The sequence below is a fragment of the Symphalangus syndactylus genome, chromosome 1 (genome assembly GCF_028878055.3).
Source record: "Symphalangus syndactylus isolate Jambi chromosome 1, NHGRI_mSymSyn1-v2.1_pri, whole genome shotgun sequence".
Taxonomy (NCBI): Eukaryota; Metazoa; Chordata; class Mammalia; order Primates; family Hylobatidae; genus Symphalangus; species Symphalangus syndactylus.
This window is the reverse complement of record NC_072423.2, coordinates 103,180,871-103,203,836: the sequence shown is the minus strand read 5'-3', so window position 1 is coordinate 103,203,836 and position 22,966 is coordinate 103,180,871. Positions and strand designations below refer to the sequence as shown.

The 22,966-nt window shown below is 42.8% G+C and overlaps 1 protein-coding gene across 9 annotated transcripts in view; it reads right to left on the bottom strand.

The window, feature by feature from the left end:
- The window catches only part of DENND6A (DENN domain containing 6A), a 69,231-nt gene extending 48,547 nt beyond the window's left edge, over positions 1 to 20,684 (bottom strand). For 7 of the 9 annotated variants that reach the window (XM_055273271.2, XM_063645415.1, XM_055273280.2 and 4 more), the window contains exons 1-3: positions 20,340 to 20,684; positions 1,262 to 1,300; positions 1,118 to 1,160 (exon numbers count right to left, since the gene is read on the bottom strand). In XM_055273271.2, coding sequence (XP_055129246.2) covers positions 1,118 to 1,160; positions 1,262 to 1,300; positions 20,340 to 20,576 — 319 coding nt within the window. In that variant the 5' untranslated portion in view covers positions 20,577 to 20,684. Of the gene's footprint in view, positions 1 to 1,117; positions 1,161 to 1,261; positions 1,301 to 8,378; positions 8,618 to 20,339 lie in introns of all 9 variants that reach the window. The other 2 variants (XM_055273288.2, XM_063645419.1) reach the window with 2 other exon arrangements.
- Positions 20,685 to 22,966: the final 2,282 nt, after the last annotated feature.

The window sequence follows — 22,966 nt, the reverse complement described above, 5'->3', positions numbered from 1 at the left end:
GAAAAAAAATTCTGGAAGCATTTATACAGAAAGGAGAAAATGCTAAAAAAAAATTTTTTTAACTGTCAAATCTCTCAAATCAGATTAAATGAACTAACTAACACAATATTAGAAGTAACTGGCTGGGTGTGGTGGCTCACGCCTGTAATCCCAGCACTTTGGGAGGCCGAGGCGGGCAGATCACGAGGTCAGGAGATCGAGACCATCCTGGCTAACATGGTGAAACCCCGTCTCTACTAAAAACACAAAAACAAAAAATTAGCTGGGCATGGTGACAGGCGCCCTGTGGTCCCAGCTACCCGGGAGGCTGAGGTGAGAGAATGGTGTGAACCCGGGAGGCGGAGCTTGCAGTGAGCTGAGATCGCATCACTGCACGCCAGCCTGGGTGACAGAGCAAGACTCCATGTCAAAAAAAAAAAAAAAAAAAGAAGTAACCACAAAAGGAAAGAAAATTAGACTGTCTCTGCTTTATAGGGTTATAACTGTGTGTGGCCTGAGAAGCTGAATGTTTTGGTCACTATAAGCCAAGAAAAGCTAGTTTGAAAGTGAAATACAAGAGGTAACCTGAAGGATGTCAACGATTAGGACCACACAAAAGGAAGAGCTTGAAAGAGACCAGCAAAACTAAGCTCAACAATAAACAGACCCTCATTATGTTTTTTCTACACACCAAGCACTATGCCAAGGCTTTACCTATATTAACCCATATAAACTACTGCATATAAACATGGCCTTTTTTTCCTAACCAAATTTATCCTGACTTTTTTAGGTTCACTGCTTTTACAGAGTTCCTGGCAAGCTCCCAGATGCTGAACTGAAAGTAAACTACATAGTCCATGAATCCCAAATATACCAGTGTCGCTGATTTTCAACCACTTAGCTATTTTAAGAGTTTATTGTTCCTTGATGGTTTACCTCATCACACCATAACAGTTATTTTAAGAGTTGAAGCTACTAAAGTCAACAATGACATGACTAGGCATCATTAAAATAGGAATAAAAATCATTGATCTGTTTGCATTCTAATATGCTATTTCAATCAATTTTCATACATTAACAGTATAACCAGTATTCTTAGTATAAAATTAAACAGAAACACTGTATGAAAAATAGTTACCTGAATTTGAATCTGGAAAAGACAAATAGCAAATATTGGTTTTCTGAAAAAGAAAACAAAAGTGATGTATGCTGACACACACATAATCAATAAAAACAAACAGAAATATAACAGTAAACTATACAGAGCAGTATTTTTACTTACTTCTCTGTCAGTAAGTTTGGAATGCTGAGGATAAATTACCTGGAAGAAAAGAGTTAAATTTTATTAAACATATTATAAACATTAGTTATAAACATATTATAGGCCAGGCACGGTGGCTCATGCTGGTAATCCCAGCACCTTGGGAGCCCGAAGCAGGCGGATCACTTGAGGTCAGGTGTTTAAGACCAACCTGGCCAACATGCTGAAACCCCGTCTCTACTAAAAATACAAAAATTAGCCAGGTGTGGTGGCATGCACCTGTAGTCCCAACTACTCGGGAGGCTGAGACGGGAGGATTACTTGAACCCAGGAGACAGAGATCGTAGTAAGCCAAGATCACACCACTGCACTCCAGCCTGGGTGACAGAGCAAGACCCCATCTCAAAACAAACAAACAAAAATATATATATATATATAACATTAGTCTAAAATAGTAGTTGGTTATGGTCAAATCACTTTCAGAAATAGTTCACAGATGCATGGATAAAGAAAATGCAGTACATATACATAATGGGATATTATTCAGCCATTAAAAAAATGAAATCCAGGCCAGGCATATTGGCTCACACCTGTAATCTCAGCACTTTGGGAGACCGAGACATGCAGAGTTCAATACCAGCCTGGTCAACATGATGAAACCCCATCCCTACTAAAATAAAAAATTAGCTGGGTGTGGTGGCTCATGCTTGTAATCCCAGCTACTCGGGAGCCTGAGACATGAGAATCACTTGAACCCAAGAGACAGAGGTTGCAGTGAGCTGAGATTACGCCACTGCACTCCAGCCTGGGCGACAAAATGACATTCCGTCTCAAAAAAAAAAAAAGAAAGAAAAAGAAAAAAAAAATGAAATCCTGTCATTTGCAACAGCATGGGTAGAACTGGAGGACATTATGTTAAGTGAAATAAGCCAGGCACAGAAAGACAGATATCACATGTTCTCACTCGTATGTAAGGGCTAAAAAGAGGAACTCACAGAGATAGAAAATAGAATAATGATGGTAAGTTACCAGAGGCTAGGAAGAGTAGTAAGGGTTTGAGAGGGCGGAATAAAGAAAGAATGGTTAAGGGCTACAAAAATACAGTTAGATAGACGGAATAAGATCTAGTGTTTGGTAGCACAATAGGACAACCATAATTAAAAATAATTTATTGATATTTCAAAATCACTAAAGAGTAGAACTGGAATGTTCCCAACACAAAGAAATGATAAATGCTTGAAGTGACGGATATCCCAATAACTCTATTTGATCATTATACATTGCATGTCTGCATCAAAATATCACATGTACCCCATATATATGTGCAACTATTATATATCCACAATAATGAAGAATTTTTTGTGTGTGTTTTTTTTGTCTTTGAGAAGGAGTTTCACTCTTGTTGCCCAGGCTTGAGTGCAATGGTGTGATCTTGGCTCACTGTAACCTCCACCTCCCAGGTTCAAGTGATTCTTCCCCTCTCGGGTTCAAGCAAATCTCCTGCCTCAGCCTCCTGAGTAGCTGGAATTACAGGCATGCGCCACCACACCTGGCCAATTTTGTATTTTTAGTAAAGACGGGGATTTCACCATGTTGGTCAGGGTGGTCTCGAACTCCTGACCTCAGGTGATCCACCTGCCTTGGCCTCCCAAAGTGCTGGGATTTCAGGTGTGAGGCACCGTGCCCAGTCACGAATATTTTTTTTTAAATATTGGGAAGCCGGCCGGGCGTGGTGGCTCATGCCTGTAATCCCAGCACTTTGGGAGGCTGAGGTGGGCGATCACGAGGGCAGGAGATCGAGACCATCCTGGCTAACACAGCGAAACCCCGTCTCTACTAAAAATACAAAAAAAATTAGCTGGGCATGGTGGCACGCGCCTGTAGTCCCAGCTGCTGGGGAAGCTGAGGCAGGAGAATGGCGTGAACCTGGGAGGCAGAGGTTATAGTGAGCCGAGATTGCACCACTGCACTCCAGCCTGGGTGACACAGCAAGACCCCGTCTCAAAAAAAAAAAAAGAAATCAGGAGACCGAGGTGGGTGGATCACGAGGTCAGGAGTTCAAGACCAGCCTGGCCAACATGGTAAAACCCCATCTCTACTAAAAATACAAAAATTAGCTGGACATGGTGGTGCATGCCTGTAATCCCAGCTACTCGGGAGGCTGAGGCAGGAGAATTGCTTGAACCAGGACCCAGGAGGTGGAGGTAGCAGTGGGCCCAAGATCGTGCCACTGCACTCCAGCCTGGGCTACAGAGCAAGACTCTACCTCAAAACATAAATAAATAAGATAAAATAAATAAATAAATAGTTCTGCAGCACTATTCACAATAGCAAAGACATAAAATCAAACTAAATGCCCATCAATGACAGACCGGATAAAGAAAATGTGGTACATATATACCACGAAATACTATGCAGCCATAAAAAAAGAATGGGATCATGTCTTTTATGGAAACATGGATGAAGCTGGAGGCTATTATCCTCAGCTAACTAATGCAGGAACAGAAAACCAAATACTGCATATTCTCTCTTATAAGTGGGAGGAGCTAAATAATGAGACCTTATGAACACAGAGAAGGAAACAACAGACACTGGGGTCTACTTGAGGGTGAAGGGTGGGAGGAGGGAGAGGAGCAGAAAAGATAACTATTGGGTACTGGGCTTAACACCTGGGTGATGAAATAATCTGCACAACAAACCCCTGGGACATGAGTTTATGTATGTAACAAACTTTTACATGTACCCAGAAACCTAAAATAAAAGTTAAAGACAAAAAGCAAAACAAAAAGAAACAGTTCACAAACTTTAATAATGAAACAAGGGGGAAAGCTGGGAGCACTGAGTAATATTTACATTAGGTAAAAAAAGTTTTTGTTTTAAAGTTATCTCCAAAAGATTGGTAAAATCATTAAGTTATCAAGAACCATTTACCAATTGACTAATAACTCAAAGCTTACTGAGTCTTTTCTTTGGTAGCCTATAATCTAAAGAGAACATAATCTTTCAGCTGACGTCTACTTCAATAAATAATATTTTTCAACTGACTCCAACAAGTAATACAAATCCTATTTAGTTACTAGTAAAAGAAAAATGAAAAGGAAAAATAATTATCTGCAGTTTAAGAAACCTCAAGGACCATCTCCACAATAAAGGCTATCCTAATTCTCTCTGTTCCCTTTAAAGGATCATTATGCATTTTCTTAGGTTATTTTAGCATCTGCAGTGACCACAGCCACCTTCTGATGAAACTCCTGCCCCACAGCCCCTGCAAGGAAGCAGGGCTAGGTCAGATCAGCTACCACCAGAACAAACACTAGTAAACAACACACCCAAGGGCACACACTCTACAAGCCAACCAAGCTCTATGTTATAACCAACCTGACCTCCTTAGGAGATGAATATTACATTTATCAAATTGACAAAAATTACACACTCAATGCTTGACTAGTCAACTGGCACTATACATTAGTCACAGAAGGCATCTTGTGTGCATTGGTAGTAATGCCTCTCTCATGTCACCAATTATCAAAGGCCAGTGATTTTCAAACATGATACCAGAGGTGCCTTAAAGGCCACCTGGTGGTACTAATGGCTGTCTTAGGAAAGTCAGGCCCCCCCAGCACATAGAGACTGCAGTGAGCCAAGATCATGCCACTCTACTCCAGCCTGGGTGACAGGGTGAGACCCTCTCTCTCAAAAAAAAAAAAAAAAAAAAGTCCTTCTTGGCCAGGTGCCATGGCTCACACCTGTAATCCTAACACTTTGGGAGGCCGGGGTGGGCAGATCACTTGAGGCCAGGAATTCGAGATCAGCCCGGCTAACATGGTGAAACCATGTCTCTACTAAAAATACAAAAAACTTAGCCGGGCGTGGTGGTGGGTGCTTGTAATCCCAGCTACTCAGGAGGGTGAGGCACAAGAATGGCACAAGAATGGCTTGAACCTGGGAGGCGGAGGTTGCAGTGAGCTGAAATCACACCACTGCCCTTCAGTCTGGCAAAAGAATAAGATTATTTAAAAAAAAAAAAAAAAAAAAAAAAGGCCTTCTCTTGCTGTTACAACATGTCTTACAAAAAGTCCTTCTCTAATCTTTTAACAGTTAAATCCTTGTTTCTAAAAGCATGGCACACATGCCAGTAGAGATGTTATATGGCGCACAGCCCTTCTAAAATTTTAATAGTTATATGTACTGTACTTAATTTAATGTGTATTAGGAAAAAAGACCAACACTCAAAATCAATATACCATGGATACAAATGTTTAAGATATAGCTAAGTAAAAAAAAGAGGCAGAGGGATGTGAAGAATCCAGTTAAAGAAAAATATTAATAGTACAAATAATATGACAAGGAATGACTGAAACTTAAAAAACAATGAATTAAGTTTTTGCAGATTTTCTTCTAACATTTTATGGGCTTTTTCTTTAATTCTGAGCTATAGCTCAAACTGCTATTTTTTATTTTTATTTATTTTTTATTTTTTTGAGACAGAGTCTCGCCCTGTCACCCAGGCTGGAGTGCAACGGTGTGATCTCAGCTCACTGCAACCTCCACCTCCCAGGTTCAAGTGATTCTTGTGCCTCAGCCACCCAAGTAACTGGGATTACAGGTGTGCACCACCATGCCCAGTTAATTTTTGTATTTTTAGTAGAGACATGTAGACCATGTTGGCTAGGCTGGTCTCGAACACCTGACCTCAAGTGATCCACCCGCCTTGGCCTCCCAAAGTGTTAGAATTACAGGCGTGAGCCACGGTACCCAGCCTCAAACTGTTATTTTTTAAAGCGTCAACTTTCCCAACACTATTTGCTCCAAACAAACAAAAAACTATTTCCAATTGATATGTAAGGCTCTAATGGTACCTTCTAATAAATTCCACCTGCTATTCCTATGTCCTATCATTTTAATCAATTCTCTACAGTGAAAGACGGCAGGAAGATGGACAGAAACCAAGTCCTTACATTATTTCAACTATAAATTCAATTGTGCCTTGAGTCAGGCTTACCTGTGAACTTTGCAACAACATGAATCAATAAACTTTGTTTTCTTATGCCAGTTTGGGCTAGTTTTGTTGTCCTTTTTTTTTATTTTTATTTTTTTTGAGACAGAGTCTCCAGAGTCTTGTTCTGTCACCAAGGCTAGAGTGCAGTGGCACAACTGTGGCTCACCCCAGCCTCGACTTCCAGGCCTCAAGCGATCCTCCCACCTTAGCCTCCTCAGTAGCTGGGACTACAGACATGCATCACCACACCTGGCTAATTTTTAAATTTTCTATAGAGATGGAGTCTTGCCATGTTGCCCAGACTGGTCTCAAACTCCTGGCCTCAAATGATCCTCCTGCCTCCACCTCCCAAATTGCTGGGATTACAGGCCACTACGTCCGGCCTTCCTGTCACTTTTAACAGAAAGAATCATGGTTGCTTTTTTTCCTTGATGGCAGAATGCACTACTATATCTTAATTCATTAGATCTCAACATTCTTCCTGGCTTTGTATCAGACTGCATTTATGGGAAGTTTGACTCGTTCCCCTACCAGCTGGGATTAATAAAATCCTTCTCAGTTCCTAAACAGAAGCACTTGTTAAGGGTTAATTATATCCCATTCTTTGTAAGCTGTTATATCATCTTTAATATCCAACCACCTAAATGCTGAACTACTCAGCCATTTTTGTCAAAATCACTAACTCATCACAATATCTCATTAAACCAGTCCAATACATCTCATTTAGTCATTCCTAAAGGAAAGGACTCTTTTTTTAAAAAAAGAACTTTCTGTTATAATCCACTCAGACTAAATAACCAAATTCTTTTGGCATTCATAGGATAATTTCTCCTGATACCTTTTCCAGAATAAATATAGATTTATAGAATATAGATGTTTAAATTTTAACAAAGATATCTCTACAGCTTATCAGAAATCAATAGGCGATTCTCCCAGCACATAAATGCCTTGATAAATAGCTACTATTTTCTTCAGAGAAACACGTTCTTCAAGACCCATAAAGAGTACCTCACACACTGAATTGCCCTCAGAGGGGGCATAAAATGGTGGTTGGTTTCTACAAAGAGAACGAAAATAGTTTAAGATGAGATATTTTTTTTTCCGGGCAATTGGGGAGATAAGAAATACAGCTGGGGCTCAAATTCAGAGACATCTAGTCCAGTTAGACAGTGCTATGGACTGAATCCCCCAAAATTCACGTTAAAGCTCTAACCTCCAACCACATTTAGAGACAGGGCCTTTGGGAGGTAATTAGGTCATGAGTGTAGAGCTCACATGATGGCATTCGTGCCCTTATAAGAGGAAACACAAGAGATCTCTTTCACTTTCTCTCTACCATGTGAGGACATAGCAAGAACACAGCCATCTGCAAGTCAGGAAGAGGACCCTCACCAGGAACAAAATTGGTAAGCAACTTGATTTTAAACTTTCTCCAGCCTCCAGAACCAAGAGAAATAGATTTCTGTTATTTACGACATCCAGGCCAGGTGCGGTGGCTTTTGCCAGTAATCCCAGCACTTTGGGAGACCAAGGCAGGTAGATTACTTGAGGCCAGGAGTGACCAGTCTGGCCAACATGGCGAAACCCTGTCTCTACTAAAATTACAAATATTAGCTGGGCATGGTGGCACACACCTGTAATTACAGCTACTCACGAAGCTGAGGCACAAGTATGGCTTGAATCCAGAAGGTGGAGGTTGCAGTGAGCCCAGATGGTGCCACCGCACTCCACCCTGGATGACAGAGTGAGACCCTGTCTCAAAACAAAAACAAAACAAAACAAAAAGATACTCAGTCTGGTATTTTGTTATAGTAGCCATAGCAGACTAATACAGATGGTTTGTGGGAAGACAAGACAAATATATGAAAATAGGATGCACTGGTATGGTTACCATATGCACAGATCTTATTCTTTTATCTTTCTAGCTTCTAGGAAACACAGTTAACTAGATATTCCCACCTGCCCTCACAGAAGGCAACAGACAAAATATTAGCATTTTGCCTTCTTTCTTTTTCATTGTTGTTGTTACTTCTTATTCCACCATCCTAAGCCAAATCTTCAGATTCTTCCTATCATCTCTTCTTCACTTCAATTTTTTCTTTAAAGCCCAAATTTTCTTTAAAGTTCACATTTACTCACCTTGACTTTGGGCAAAAATAAATGAATACAGCTCTGCATCTTCAAACTCTTAAGAGGCAGTGGGGAAGGATGGAAAGTACAGTACTGGCACCAAAACCATGTTTTGGTCCTAATTAGATGTGTCCTTGTGGGAAATCATTAGCCAGTCTATGCCTCAGTTTCTGCTTCCATAACATGAGGGTGTACCTTCCACATCAATGGTCCATTGTTGCTCACTGATGAAGTGGGGCAAGGTGAGCCTGAAGAAGTAAGGAGAGAGAAGACTATGTAGGGGATTGTGGGCTACATTAAAGAAGCTGCTGGAGAATTTTTAACCTTGAATGAGTCAAAAATACAGGCTGGGAAGGCGGGAGCTTAGCCACTACTGGTGAGGAGCTATAGGAATTACAAATGCAACAGACAGCCTAACAGCAGCTTGGGAGGAAAGGCAAGATACAGAGATGGTACAGGGTGCTGAGCAGGATTATGGACAGAAATTTGTGAGAAACTAGAACTGTTAGAAGAGCAGCAGCAGCAGTAGTGGGAACAATGGACTGTATGTTCTTTGAAGCGCAAAAGTTAACTTCAGGTGGAGTAAGTTACTTTTATAACTCTTACCTAATCTCAAAATAAAGTTTAAAAAAATAACAGCTCTAATTCACAGCATATACAATAGTCAACTCAAAGCTGATCAAAGGCCTAAATGTAAGGGCTAAGTCTATCTAACTCTTAGAAGAAAACAGTAATACATCTTCACAACCTTGAATTAGGCAATGGTTTCTTAGATATGACACCAAAAGCACAAACAACAAAAGGAAACATAAATAAATTGGATATCATCAAAATTTAAAACCTTGTTTCAATAACAACAAAAACCCCAAGGTGATAGTGGTATTAGGAGGCGAAACCTTTGGGAGGCGATCAGGTCGTGAGGGCAGAGCCCTCATGATTGAAATTAGTGCTCTTATCAAAGAGACCCGAGAGCTAGCTCTCCACCACGCAAAGACACTGCTAGAAGGTGCCATCTGTGAATCAGAAGGAGTACCCTCACCAAACCCCACATCAGCCGTACCTTGATCTTGGACTTCTGAGCCTCCAGAGCTATGAGAAATAAACATATATTGTTTATAAGCTGCCCAGTTTGTGGTATTTTGTGAGAAGCCTGAACAGGCAAAGACACAACTAACTAATAAGGGTCTAGTATATAGAATACATAAAGAACTCTTACAATATAAAAATAAAAAGACAACCCAATTTTCAAATGGGCACAAATGTTAATAGATACTTCTCCAAAAAATAAAAATGAAAATGGCCAATAAGCACATGAAAAAACACTGTTTAGAATTAGTTATTAGGGAAATGCAAATAAAATCACAATAAGACACAGCTTATACCCACTAGGACAGCTGTAATCAAAAGGACAGACAATAACAAGAGTTGGTAAGGATGCAGAGAAATTAGAACCCTCATATATCAGTAGTGGAAAACAGTTATGGAAGTTTCTCAAGAGGTTACAACAAAGAGTTACAGTATAGCCCTGCAATTTTAATGCCAGGTATATATCCAAGAAAAGTGAAAACACATGTTCACACAAAAACTCGTACACAAATTTTCATATTAGCATTATTCATAATAGCCAAAAAGTAAAAACAAGCCTGGACAACATAGTGAGACTGTCTCCTCAAAAAAGCTTAAAAATTAGCCAGGCCACAGTGGCTCACACCTGTAATCCCAGCACTTTGGGAGGCTAAGGCAGGCAGATCACGAGGTGAGGAGATCGAGACCATCCTGGCTAACACGGTGAAACCCCGTCTCTACTAAAAATATAAAAATTAGCCAGGAGTGGTGGCGGGCGCCTGTAGTCCCAGCTATTCGGGAGGCTAAGGCAGTAGAATGGCATGAACCCAGGAGGCGGAGCTTGCAGTGAGCCAAGATCATGCCACTGCACTCCACCTGGGTGACAGAGCAAGACTCCGCCTCAAAAAAAAATTAGCCAGGCATGGTGGCAGGCACTTGTAGTCCCAGCTACTCAGGAGGCTGAGGCAGGAGGGTTGCTTGAGCCCCGGAGGTGGAGGTTGCAGTGAGCCAAGACTGTGCCACTGCACTCCAGCCTGGGTGACAAGAGTGAGACTCCGTCTCAAAAAAAAAAAAAAAAGAGTTTATGGGCCAGGCACGGTGGCCCATGCCTGTAATCCTAGCACTTTGGGAGGCCAAGGTGGGCGGATCACGAGGTCAGGAGTTTGAGACCACTCTGACCAACATGGTGAAACCCTGTCGTCTCTACTAAAAATACAAAAATTAGCTGGGTGCAGTGGCACGTGCCTGTAATCCCAGCTACTCAGGAGGCTGAGGCAGGAGAATCGCTGGAACTTGGGAATCAGAGGTTGCGGTAAGCTGAGATTGTGCCACTGCACTCTAGCCTGGGTGACAAAGCGAGACTCTGTTTCAAGAAAAGAGTCTACAGCCAGGCATGGTGGCTCATGCCTATAATCCTAGCACTTTGGGAGGCTAAGGCAGGTGGACTGTGGGAGGCTGAGGCAGGCAGATCACTTGAGGCCAGAAGTTCAAGACCAGTCTGGGCAACACAGCAAAACCGTGTCTCTACAAAAAAACAAAAAACAAAAAAGTAGCCAGGCATGGTGGTACACACCTGTAGTCCAGCTACTTGACAGGCTGAGGTGAGAGAACTGCTTGAGCCTGGGAGGTCCAGGCTGCAGTGCACTGTAGCCTGGTGACAGAGCATGACCCTATCTCCAATAAATACATAAAGTCTAAATATTACTTAATAATTAGAGTGACGGAAAGGAATAAATGAGGCTGGGTACAATGGCTCATGCCTGGGATCTCAACACTTTGGGAGTTGGAGGCAGGAGGTTTCCCTTGAGCCCAGGAGTTCAAGATCACACTGGGCAACACAAAAATAAAACAATTTAATCAGGCATGGTGGCACACACGTGGAGTGCAATGGCACAGTCTCGGCTCACTGCAACCTCTGCCTTCCTGGTTCAAGTGATCCTCCTGCCTCAGCCTCCCGAGTAGCTGGGATTATAGGTATGTGCCACCATGCCTGGCTAATTTTTTTTATTTTTTTATTTTTAGTAAAGATGGGTTTCACCATGTTGGCCAAGCTAGTCTCGAACTCCTGACCTCAGGAGATCCACCTGCCTCTCCCTCCCAAAGTGCTGGGATTACAGGCATGAGCCACCACATCCAGCCTAGAATTCTTGTTTATGTGGGTTATATCTATCAAAATTCACCATTGTAGAAACTAAAGGTATCATTAAAAAAGATTGTTAATTTATTTTAAAATAATAACCTATTACTCATTAACATACTCAATTTTTATGAAAAGTAACTATATTCAGGTTGAGTATTCCTTATCCAAAATGCTTGGTGGGATCAGAAGTGTTTTGGATTTCAGATCTTTTCAGATTCTAGAATACTTGAATTATACTTACTCAGTTGGACATCCCAAATCCAAAAACCTGAAATCCAAAATGCTCCAATGAGCATTTCCTTTAAAAAGCATCATGTCAGTACTCAGAAAGTTTCAGGTTTTGGAGCGTTTCGGATTTTGAATGTTTAGATTAGGAACACACAACCTGTATTCCTAAACAAAACAAAAACTTTACTGAGAAGATGGCATCGTTTACATGTTTGCAAATATCTTTAATGTCTGATTTAATAGAAATAACTAGATCCTCATATCTGCTTCAGCATTCATTCTTTTTAAAAAAAATTTTTTTTTCTTTAATGTTCGCTCTTGGCAGAATCATTCTATGTTCATTCTATTGCAATATGCTGTTCTGGTTGAAGAACATGAAGAAAAGCCATACATAGTTTGTATGGCTATACAAACATCCTATAAATCTCCTGAAATGGTCTCAGAGATGCCCAGAAGTCCTCAGACCACATTTTGACAACAGCTGGTTTACAAGAAAAACAGAAAAGTTTATATAAAGAGAAAATTAAAAAACATACTCCAAACATGCCTACACATAATGATCATCTGGAACTGATTCTGATTAAGCAGATGGGTGAGCCCCAGAATCCTCATATGTAACAAATGCCCCAGATGATTCTTATGATAAGAAAAACAAAATAACTCAAATAGAATCCCAATGATACAAAAATAGCCTAAATTTACCAAGATATAAATGTTTGGCCTCATTTTCAATAAGCATTAACACATATTTCCATACCCCAGGTAAAACAGAACATAATCCTTTATTTCAAAGTTACATAATGGTGTAGAATTTTCAGGCACATATACCCTTGGCTCTCAAACAGCTGAAAGTTACTAAAGTTTATATCATAAAACCCAAGCTTAGAAATCTCTCAAAATAAATCTTTGATTACATAAGATTGTAACTGCTCTCAGGTAAGGCAGTAAACGCTTGTTGCCTTCCAATACCATTCTTCCTTCTCTTTTTATTAATAGGCATACCTTGTTTTATTGTGCATCATTTTATTGTGCATCATTTTATTGTGCTTTGCAGTTACCAGTTTCTACAAATTACAAGTTTGTGGAAGCCTACATTAAGCAAGTCTATCAGCATCATTTTTCCAACAATGTGTTCACTTTGTGTCTCCGTGTTACACTTTGGTAATTCTCACAATATTTCAAACTTTTTTGTTACTATTGTATCTGTTACAGTGGTCTGTGATAAGCTATCTTTGATGTTACTACTGTAATTGTTTGGGGGCACCACAAACCATGCCCATGTAAGATGGCAAATTTAATCAATAAATAGATGTGTTCTGACAGCTCCAGTGACCAGCCATTACCCCATCTCTCTCGCTCTCCTCAGGCCTCCCTATTCCGTAAGACACAACAATATTTGCAATTGGGGTAATGAATAACTCTATAATGGCCTCTAAGTGTTCAAGTAAAATCTCTCACTTTAAATCAAAAGCTAGAAATGATTTAAGTTTAATGAGGAAAGCATGTCAAAAGCTGAGACAGGCCAAAAGCTAGGCCTCTTGGACCAAACAGCCAACTTTTGAATGCAAACGAAAAGTTCTTTTTTTCTTTCTTTTTTTTAATACAACAGGGTCTCACCACGTTGCCCAGTCTGGTCTCGAACTCCTGGGCTCAAGGAATCCTCCTGGCCTCCCAAAGTGCTGAGATTACAGGCCTGAGCCACCACACCCAGCCAAAGGAAAAGTTCTTGAAGGAAATTAAAAATGCTACTCCAGTGAACACACGAATGATAAGAAAGTGAAACAGCCTTAGTGCTAACGTGGAGAAAGTCCGAGTGGTCTGGATAGAAGAGCAAACCAGCTAGAACATTCCCTAAGCCAAAGCCTAATTCAGAGCAAGAGCGCAACTCTTTTCAATTCTGTTACGGCTGAGAGAGGTGAGGAATCTGCAGAAGACAAGTTGGAAGCTAGCAGAAGTTGGTTCATGAGGTTTAAGTAAAGAAGCTATCTCCATAACATAAAAGTGCAAGGTGAAGTAGCAAGGACTGATAGAGAGCTGCAGCAAGTTCTCCAGAAAATCTAAGGAAAACGACGAAGGGAGCTACACTAAATAACGGATTTTCATTGTAGATGAAACAACCTTCTATTGGAAGACTATGCCCTCTAAGACTTTCATAGCTAGAGAAAAGTCAATACCTGGCTTCAAAGTTTCAAAGGACAGGCTGACAGCCAGATGTGGTTGCTCATGCCTGTAATCCTAGCAGTTTAGGAGGTGGAGGCAGGAGGATCCCTTGAAGCCAGGAATTTGAGACCAGCCTGGACAACAAAGCAAGACCCCATCTCTACAAAAATTTAAAAATTAGCCTGGTGCATAAGCATATGCCTGCAGTATCAGCTACTGGGGAAGCTGAGACAGAAAGATCACCCGAGCCAGGAGTTCAAGGCTTCAATAAGCCATGATTGCATCACTGCACTCCAGCCTGGGTGACAGAGTAAGACCATCTCAAAAAAAAAAAAAAAAAAAAAAAGAAAAGAAAAGAACATCTGCTTTGTAAAATTATATTTATGAAGAGTCTTTTGTTTTTTGGGGGGTTTTTCTTTTGAGACAAAGTCTTGCTCTGTAGCCCAGGCAGGACTACAGTGGTATGATCTCAGTTCACTACAACCTCTGCCTCCCGGGTTCAAGCAATTCTCCTGCCTCAGCCTCCCCAGTAGCTGGGATTATAGGAATGTGCCACCAAGCTGGCTAATTTTTGTATTTTTTTAGTAGAGACAGGGTTTTACCATGTTGGCTACGGTGGTCTTGAACTCCTGACCTCAAGTGATCCATGTGCCTCAGCCTCCCAAAGTGCTGGGATTACAGGCATGAGCCACCACACTCGGCTTATTAAGAGTCTAATGATCAGCCGGGCGTGGTGGCTCACGCCTTTAATCCCAGCACTTTGGGAGGCCGAGGCGGGCGGATCACGAGGTCAGGAGATCGAGACCATCCTGGCTAAATGGTGAAACCCCGTCTCTACTAAAAATACAAAAAAATTAGCCGGGCATGGTAGCGGGTGCCTGTAGTCCCAGCTACTTGGGAGGCTGAGGCCGGAGAATGGCGTGAAACTGGGAGGCGAAGCTTGCAGTGAGCCGAGATTGCGCCACTGCACTCCAGCCTGGGCGACAGAGCGAGATCCCGTCTCAAAAAAAAAAAAAAAAAAGAGTCTAATGTTCTCACAAACTGTTTATGAGAATATTTATGAATAAAAGCAGACTCATAGTAGACATGTTTAGGAGACTGCCGCCCAGACTATGCTTTGGAAGTGCCCCTCCTATTGCAGGGGTGAGCCTAAGTGACTGCTACTGCTACTGAAACCTTGTCTCCTAACCACAAGTGAACAAAATGGGACACCTATCCCATGCTGAGCCAATCAGACACTCCAGTGGTAAGCTTCAGCCTCATTCCAGAAAAAGAATTCGGCTAAAATCAGTACCATGGAAACCCAAAATCAAGCAGAGTAATGGGAGAGAAGAAACTGAGGCCACTGCAGCACAAACCAGCTTCAGCATGGAGAACAGAAAAGACATGCAAAGACCAAAGACAAAAAAAAAACACACAGCTCCAGAGACAGAGGCCTGGGGCTTTCCAAATCCCACAGGTTCATCCCTGCTTCCCACAAACTTGGATTCCAAAAGACTGCCTGGAATCCTTACAATCACTGTCCCTTTACTTAAAGTTTATTTGAGGTTTCTGTTCCTATCAAGTTAATCCTTGACAGATACAAAATTATATGAAGAAAAAAAGTATTAACAAAAATGCCAAATATTAATAGCAGTTGCCTCTTAGTAGAATTAAGAGTGATATTTTCTAGTGTTTATAATTTCTTTTCTTTTCTTTTCTTTTTGAGACAAAGTCTTGCTCTGTCGCCAGGCTGGAGTGCAGTGGCCCGATGTTAATGCAACCTCCACCTCCCAGGTTCAAGAGATTCTCCTGCCTCAGCCTCCCGAGTAGCTGGGACTACAGGCGTATGCCACTGTACCCAGCTGATTTTTGTATTTTTAGTAGAGACGGGGTTTCACCGTGTTGGCCAGGGTGGTCTCGATCTCTTGACCTCGTGATCTGCCTGCCTCGGCCTCCCAAAGTGCTGGGATTACAGGCATGAGCCACCACGCCTGGCCTAGTGTTTGTAATTTCTTTACTTGCCAAGTTTTCAGCAATGAGTATATTATTATTCACTCAGGAAAAAAAAAAAACTTGAATAAATAAGGTAATTCTGTATTCGGATAATTAAGGCTTTACTAAATAATTGGTAATTTCAAAGCTAAAAGTGAGGTACATTATATCAAACCCAGGAGGTTTCAAACCTTGTTCCAGAGGACACTTTGATTCTGTGGTTAATGCCTCCAGAGCCACTTCAGGGGTAAAGAAGTTCAGCATACCCCCTGCAGTCAACACCTTGTTCAGCCGGGCGCGGTGGCTCACGCCTGTAATCCTAGCACTTTGGGAGGCCGAGGCGGGTGGATCATGAGGTCAGGAGATCGAGACCATCCTGGCTAACACGGTGAAACCCCGTTTCTACTAAAAGTACAAAAAATGAGCCGGGCGTGGTGGCAGGCGCCTGTAGTCCCAGTTACTCGGGAGGCTGAGGCAGGAGAATGGCCTGAACCCGGGAGGCAGAGCTTGCAGTGAGCCAAGATTGTGCCACTGTACTCCAGCCTGGGCTACAGAGCAAGACTCCATCTCAAAAAAAAAAAAAAAAAAAAAAAAAAAACACCTTGTTCAGTTTCTTCCTAGCTCTAAGACCTCCTTAACCCCCTTCACTTAGGACAGGGCCTTAAAAGACATTTTATGCAAGGTGAACCACTCCCCCTTCTACTCAGGGCTTTAGCCAATTGTGTCAGAGTGGGAAACTGCCCCAAACCAGACCAGATTATCTTCCTCTGGCTTTGGAAGTGAATTAAAGATTCACTCTTTTTCACTGAAGTGGCTAAAAACGTTAGCTTCTCACCTTAAAGATCAGAGAAGGACCGGACACGGTGGTTCACACCTGTAATCCCAGCACTTTGGGAGGCCGAGGTGGGCAGATCACACTGTCAGGAGATCGAGACCATCCTGGCTAACATGGTGAAACCCCGTCTCTATTAAAAATACAAAAAATTAGCCGGGCATGGTGCGGGCGCCTGTAGTCCCAGCTACTTGGGAGGCTGAGGCAGGAGAACGGCATGAACCTGGGAGGCGGAGCTTGCAGGGAGCCCCACTGCACTCCAGCCTGGGCGACAGAGCAAGACTCTCTCTCAAAAAAAAAAAAAAAAAAATTAGCTGGGCGTGGTGGCATGCACCTGTAGTCCCAGCTACTCAGCAGGCTGAGGCAGGAGAATCACTTGAACCTGTGAGGTGGAGGTTGCAGTGAGCCGAAATTACACCACTGCACTCCAGCCTGGCTGACAAAGTTACACTGTCTTTAAAAAAAAAAAAAAAGAAAGAAAGAAAAATCAGAGAAGGGGAAGAAGGCAGTTTGCAGGGGGCATGAAATATAAACAAGATCTGCACACACAAAAAAGAGCAAAACCAAGAGGTTTCCCTGGTTATGAACTCTAGCCATTTTCTGAAGCCCTACTAGGTTTATGTCTTAAATAGCTGGAAACAGGTATTTAAGCTGTGTCCTTAGAGTAAGTTCCCCTTTACTGCTTGAAGTAGCTTAAATTAGTTTCTGTTTTAGACAAAGATACACACGCAAGCCCCATTTCAACAAAATTAGTCATTAAGGTTCCAGATTAGATTTCTATTTACACAGGGAACAAAGTTCTCTACTAAAAAAAGGTATTGATTCTAGTACTTCAATTTCATTTTACAAGTGAGAAAATTAAGGCCCAACTTCCCAATGCAAAAGTCAGGGGTTCCCTTCACTTAAAAAGGAAATTTCAGCCGGGTGTGGCGGCTCACACCTGTAATTCCAGCACTTTGGAGGCCGAGGCAGGTGGATCACCTGAGGTCAGAAGTCCAGGACCAGCCTGGCCAACATGGTGAAACTCCGTCTCTACAAAAATATAAAAATTAGCCAGGCATGATGGCAGGTTCCTGTAATCCCAGCTACTCAGGAGGCTGAGGCATGAGAGTCACTTGAACCTGGGAGGCAGAGGTTGCAGTGAGCCAAGATTGTGCCATTGCCCTCCAGCCTGGGTGACAGGGTGAGACTCCGTCTCAAAAAAAAAATTAAAAAAACAGAAAGAAAAAAAAGGAAATTTCTAGAAGATCAATGCTTCTCAAATGAAGACTTAAACACATCTTACTGTGTCCCAGGAACTATTCCAAATGCTTTACAAACATTAAATTACCTAATCCTCACAACAATGCCATGATATAGGTACTGTTAATCCTGTTATAAAGAAGAATGCGAGGCTCAAACAAGCTAAGTAACTTGCCCAAAGTCACATGGATTCAAACCTAGGCAGCCCAGCTTTAGAGTCTGAGTTTTGTTGGGGTTTTTCTGGGGACAGTGTCTCGATCTGTCACCCAGGCTGGAGTGCAGTGGCACGAATATGGCTCACTGCAGCCTCGACCTTCCTTTATTAGAGAATCTTCCCCATCCTCATCTTACATCTTCTAAAATCAGTGATTCTTAATGTGGGGACAATGGAACAGAAGGTCCATGGATAAACCCAGATAGTCCATGGAACCACATACATGATTTCGTCTTACTCAGCCTTTTCCTAGTGGAAAGTTCATAATGTTCATATTTTTAAAAGATCCAGGAAGCAAAAGGTTAAGAACTCCTGACCTAAAAAAAACTCTATACAGTGGCATACACTATGGAAAATGAAATTCAAATAAGTCCTTTAATAATTCACATTTTTGCAGCATCTCAAATATGTTTTCTGTTTATTTGGTCAAAAAACATATTCATGTTATAAAGAATGTCCCAAATAATGAGAATCCAAAAGAATCTCCTTTAGCTATTTAAAAACACAATCAACTACAACAACCCATTCTTATGCTTTCTGGTTAAATTGTATCTTGCTGTACATATAACTTCAGGTTAACATGGCAAGGTGAATAATAAATGGCTTATAAATCTCTGATTCAAAATCTTTGAGAACTGTTTTTCTTACTTTAATAAGATAAAGAATTGCTCACATATTCACCCATTCTATCAAAAGTATTTATAGAATGCCACTAGGTGCCAGGCACTGCATTTGGCCTTATCAGCTACTATGATTAATTCTTGGTTCTCCTCTAAATTATTGCCTCAATCTACAAATACAGGTTAGAGCACATCCTATTTGTATGCTCCGCAACTAACATAATGCCTGATTCTTAGTGGAAACTTAATGTCGCTTAACTGTGTTATAATAAAACACCCAGAAGGCAGGCCAAATACGAAAGCAGTAGCTTCGCATTAAAAAAACTCCCCCTAGCCAATTTTCTTAGTCAACCAGGCCATTACAGTCAGAATGAAATTGAAATCTGTCACCAATACCAAAAAAAAAAACCAAACAAACCAAAACAAAAACGTCTAAACAAACGCCCTTCTGATAACAATTTTCTTGGACACATGAAAACAAGCAATTCCTTATGCTAAAAAGACCTTAAACAACGTCAAGAATAGATGTTTCTAAAACCTTTCGATAAGGGGCCATACATAAGAATGGAAAAGTTCACTGATTCACTAGTAAATGATGTTCCCTATATTCATCTTGACAGTAGTTTCACACCAACTGTTCCAGAGGCAACATAAAAAAATAACAGAAATGAGGCCGGGCACGGTGGCTCACGCCTGTAATCCCACCACTTTGGAAGGCCTAGACGGGCAGACCACCTGAGTCGGGAGTTCGAGACCAGCCTGACGAAAATGGAGAAATCCCGTCTCTACTAAAAATACAAAACTAGCCGGGCATGGTGGCGCATGCCTGTAATCCCAGCTACTTGGGAGGCTGAGGCAGGAGAATCGCCTGAATCCGGGAGGCAGAGGTTGCGGTGAGACAAGATCGCGCCATTGCACTCCAGCCTGAGCAACAAGAGCAAAAACTCTGTCTCAAAAAAAAAAAAAAAAAAAAAAATGAGGCACAAAAGGAGGAAAAGGAGAAAATGCATGCTGAGATAAGCATTTCGGCTCAGGCTGAGGGAAACGCTCAGAGTTACTGCAAATGACTAAAACAATCTGAGCCTTAAAAGTTGGTTGTGCAAGTTCAGCTACTAGAGTTCATCACCTGTTATGTGCATTGTTCTTGAAAAAGTACCAAACAAACATCCTGCCTGCAGGCTTCTCCGGGTGGGTGCTACTAACCCTTTTAGTTAATTCTGTGACTCTGGGTTTAAAAGAAATAAAGAATAGGATGAACATCAACAAGTATTTAGGAGGGGCCTAGAGAGAACTTTTCACCCCTAGCCGCAGCCCAAGATCCTCCCACGGGAAGTGCCTTAGGACCGCAGCCCGAAAGAGCCCGGGAGGGGAGACTGGCCACGCCCGGATGCGCGGAGGACAGGGTCCTGGCCCGCCAGCCCGCGGGCCGCTGGCTTTGCTGCAGCCGCCCCGGCGCAGGGGCGGAGCGCGGAGAAAGGGCGGGGCCGGGCCTCACCTCCACGGCCTGGCCCAGCTCCAGGTCGAAGCCCACCACACACACGCAGTGCAGCCAGGCGGAGAAGCCGTCCCAGCGGAGCAGGCCCCGGCTACGGCCATCGTCCTCTTCATCGTCCTCTGGAGCGCCTCGCGCCGCCACAAGGGCCGGCGCCTCGCGACCCTCGGCCCCTGCCACCGCCTCGTCCAACGGCCTTCGAGAGCCGGGACCCAAGACCGCAGAGCCCCTCAAAGCCATCCGCCGCCCCCTGGCTGTTCGCGCCGCCTCCACCGCGGACCGCGCCGCAGAGCGCGCTTGCCTCCGCGCAGGCGCAGACACCGCTGTCGCAGTCGCTGGGGACCCACTCAGTCCGGGCGGGGCTGCGGGTCACGTGACCCTGGGAGCGGACGTGGGGACGTCACGCTGCCGCTTGTCTCGGACTGTGAAGCCGGCCCTGGCCTCCTTGTCTGAAAGCTCTTTGGGACTGAAATGGTTGTTTATGAATCCTTGTCAACCTCGTTCTCAGTCAACGACCAGGGAATAAATTATTCGTGGAATGACACCGTTCATAATTATTATAAGGTATTACTAAATTATGAAAGCGCAGGCCGGGCGCGGTGGCTCACGCCTGTAATCCCAGCACTTAGGGAGGCCGATGCGGGCGGATCATCAGGTCAGGAGTTCGAGACCAGCCTGACCAACATGGTGAAACCCCGTCTCTACTAAAAATACAAAAAAATTAACCAGGCGTGGTGGAGCGCGCCTGTAATCCCAGCTACTCAGGAGGCTGAGGCAGGATAATCGCTTGAACCCAGGAGGCAAAGGTTACAGTTAGCTGAGATTGCGCCACTGTATTCTGTCTACCCTGGGCGACAGAGCGAGATTCCGTCTCAAAAAAATAAAAATAAAAAATATGAACGCATAATGGTAACGGTGGCTAACATTGAACGCTTACTTTGTGCCAGTTGATATGCCAAGTGCAAGTGCGAATACTTACAAATATTACCTTATTGAATCTTCACATAATCGCAAATAAGTAGACAGTATTTATTTCTTTTTACAGATAAGGAAATGGAGGTTCTAGAGGTTACATGACTAGCCCAGCAAGTATGACAACTCCGATATCGGCTTGCAGTTCACTCATTTAGTTTGCTGATTCAGAGATCTGTGCATTCACTCACCTGTACCTTCTCCAGCAAGGCCTCCCCACCCTACCACCTCCACCTTTCTTAGTTTGGCTGTCTGTGACTCACTCAACACACACCCCCAGACCTTTCTGGAACTCCAGGTTGGGCAGATTGGCCTCCACAGCAACCCGTGGATCTCTGAACACTGGGGCAAAGGCCTGGTCACAAGCAGCTTCATATTCTGAGATCAGTTTTTACTGATTATTGGACCAGCCAGGATACTAACTAGTATTTATTCAGCACCTACTATGTTGAGTATAAGTAGCATAGTAAAAGTAGGAAACACACAATAATACCTCAACAGAAAAATGAGTAAACCAGCGAGGTGTCACGCCTGTAGTCCCAGCTTCTTGGGAAGCTCAGGCCGGCTTAGCTAGGCAGGCTAAGTTCAAGGAGGATCGCTTGAGCAGGAGTTCCAGGCTGCAGCGTGCTATGATCACGCCTGCGAACAGCCATTGCACTCCAGCCTGGGCAACATAGCACGACTGCGTCTCTAAAAAACAACGCAAAACAAAAAACACTGCAGAACTTAAGCATTTTGCTGCACTGCCCAGTCAAATCCATTCCATTTGACAAATACTGCCCTCAACATGCTTAGAATTTTTTTTTGGAGCAAGTGTTAGCATCCCTGTTTTCAAGGAGGTGGTCAAGTATGCACAGACATCTGTAGTGACGTTTGCTGGAGACTTCCTTTGGACAAAAATGAACTTAGGGACAGCACTTAAGTTAGAGGCCAAGTCTTTGGCCAAAGTAGCCTGCCATCCTACTCCAGAGAACTGCTGTGGTTAAAAGAGGAAAAACTGTATTCTGCAATCAAGTAAGGCTCTAAACCCAGTATTAGGAAAGAACAGTAGCATTTTGTATTAGAAAGAACGCTGGCGTGGAAGTCAAAAGTTCTGGATTCTAGTGCCAGCTAGAATCTACCACGATTATGGTAGGCAAGCTGCTCCAAAACCCAGTTTCTGGTAAATGAGAATGATGATTACTAACTCACCTCACTGACTGTTGGGAAAAGCTAAGCTATCCTAATGTACACATTTTACCAGATGCTACTTCATTATTAATTATTAATGATCTCAAAACGCCAGTTGTGGCCAAGCACAGTGGGTCACAACTGTAATCCCAGCATGTTGGGAGGCTGAGGCAGTAGAATCACTTGAGTCCAGGAGTTTGAGACCAGCCTGGGCAACATAGGGAGGCCCCGTCTCTTAAAAAAAAAATTAAAAATTAGCCGGGCATGGTGGCACACACCTATAATTCCAGCTACTTGAGAGGCTGAGGTGGGAGGATCACTGGAACCCAGAAGGTCAAGGCTGCAATGAGCCATCACTGTGCCACTCTACTCCAACCTGGGCAACACAACAAGACCCTGTGTCAAAAACCAACACCAGAAAAGAACATTACTTGTTCCACAGGGCTGGTTCTTCGATGCATAGACACAAACTGTGATTCTGTGAAGTG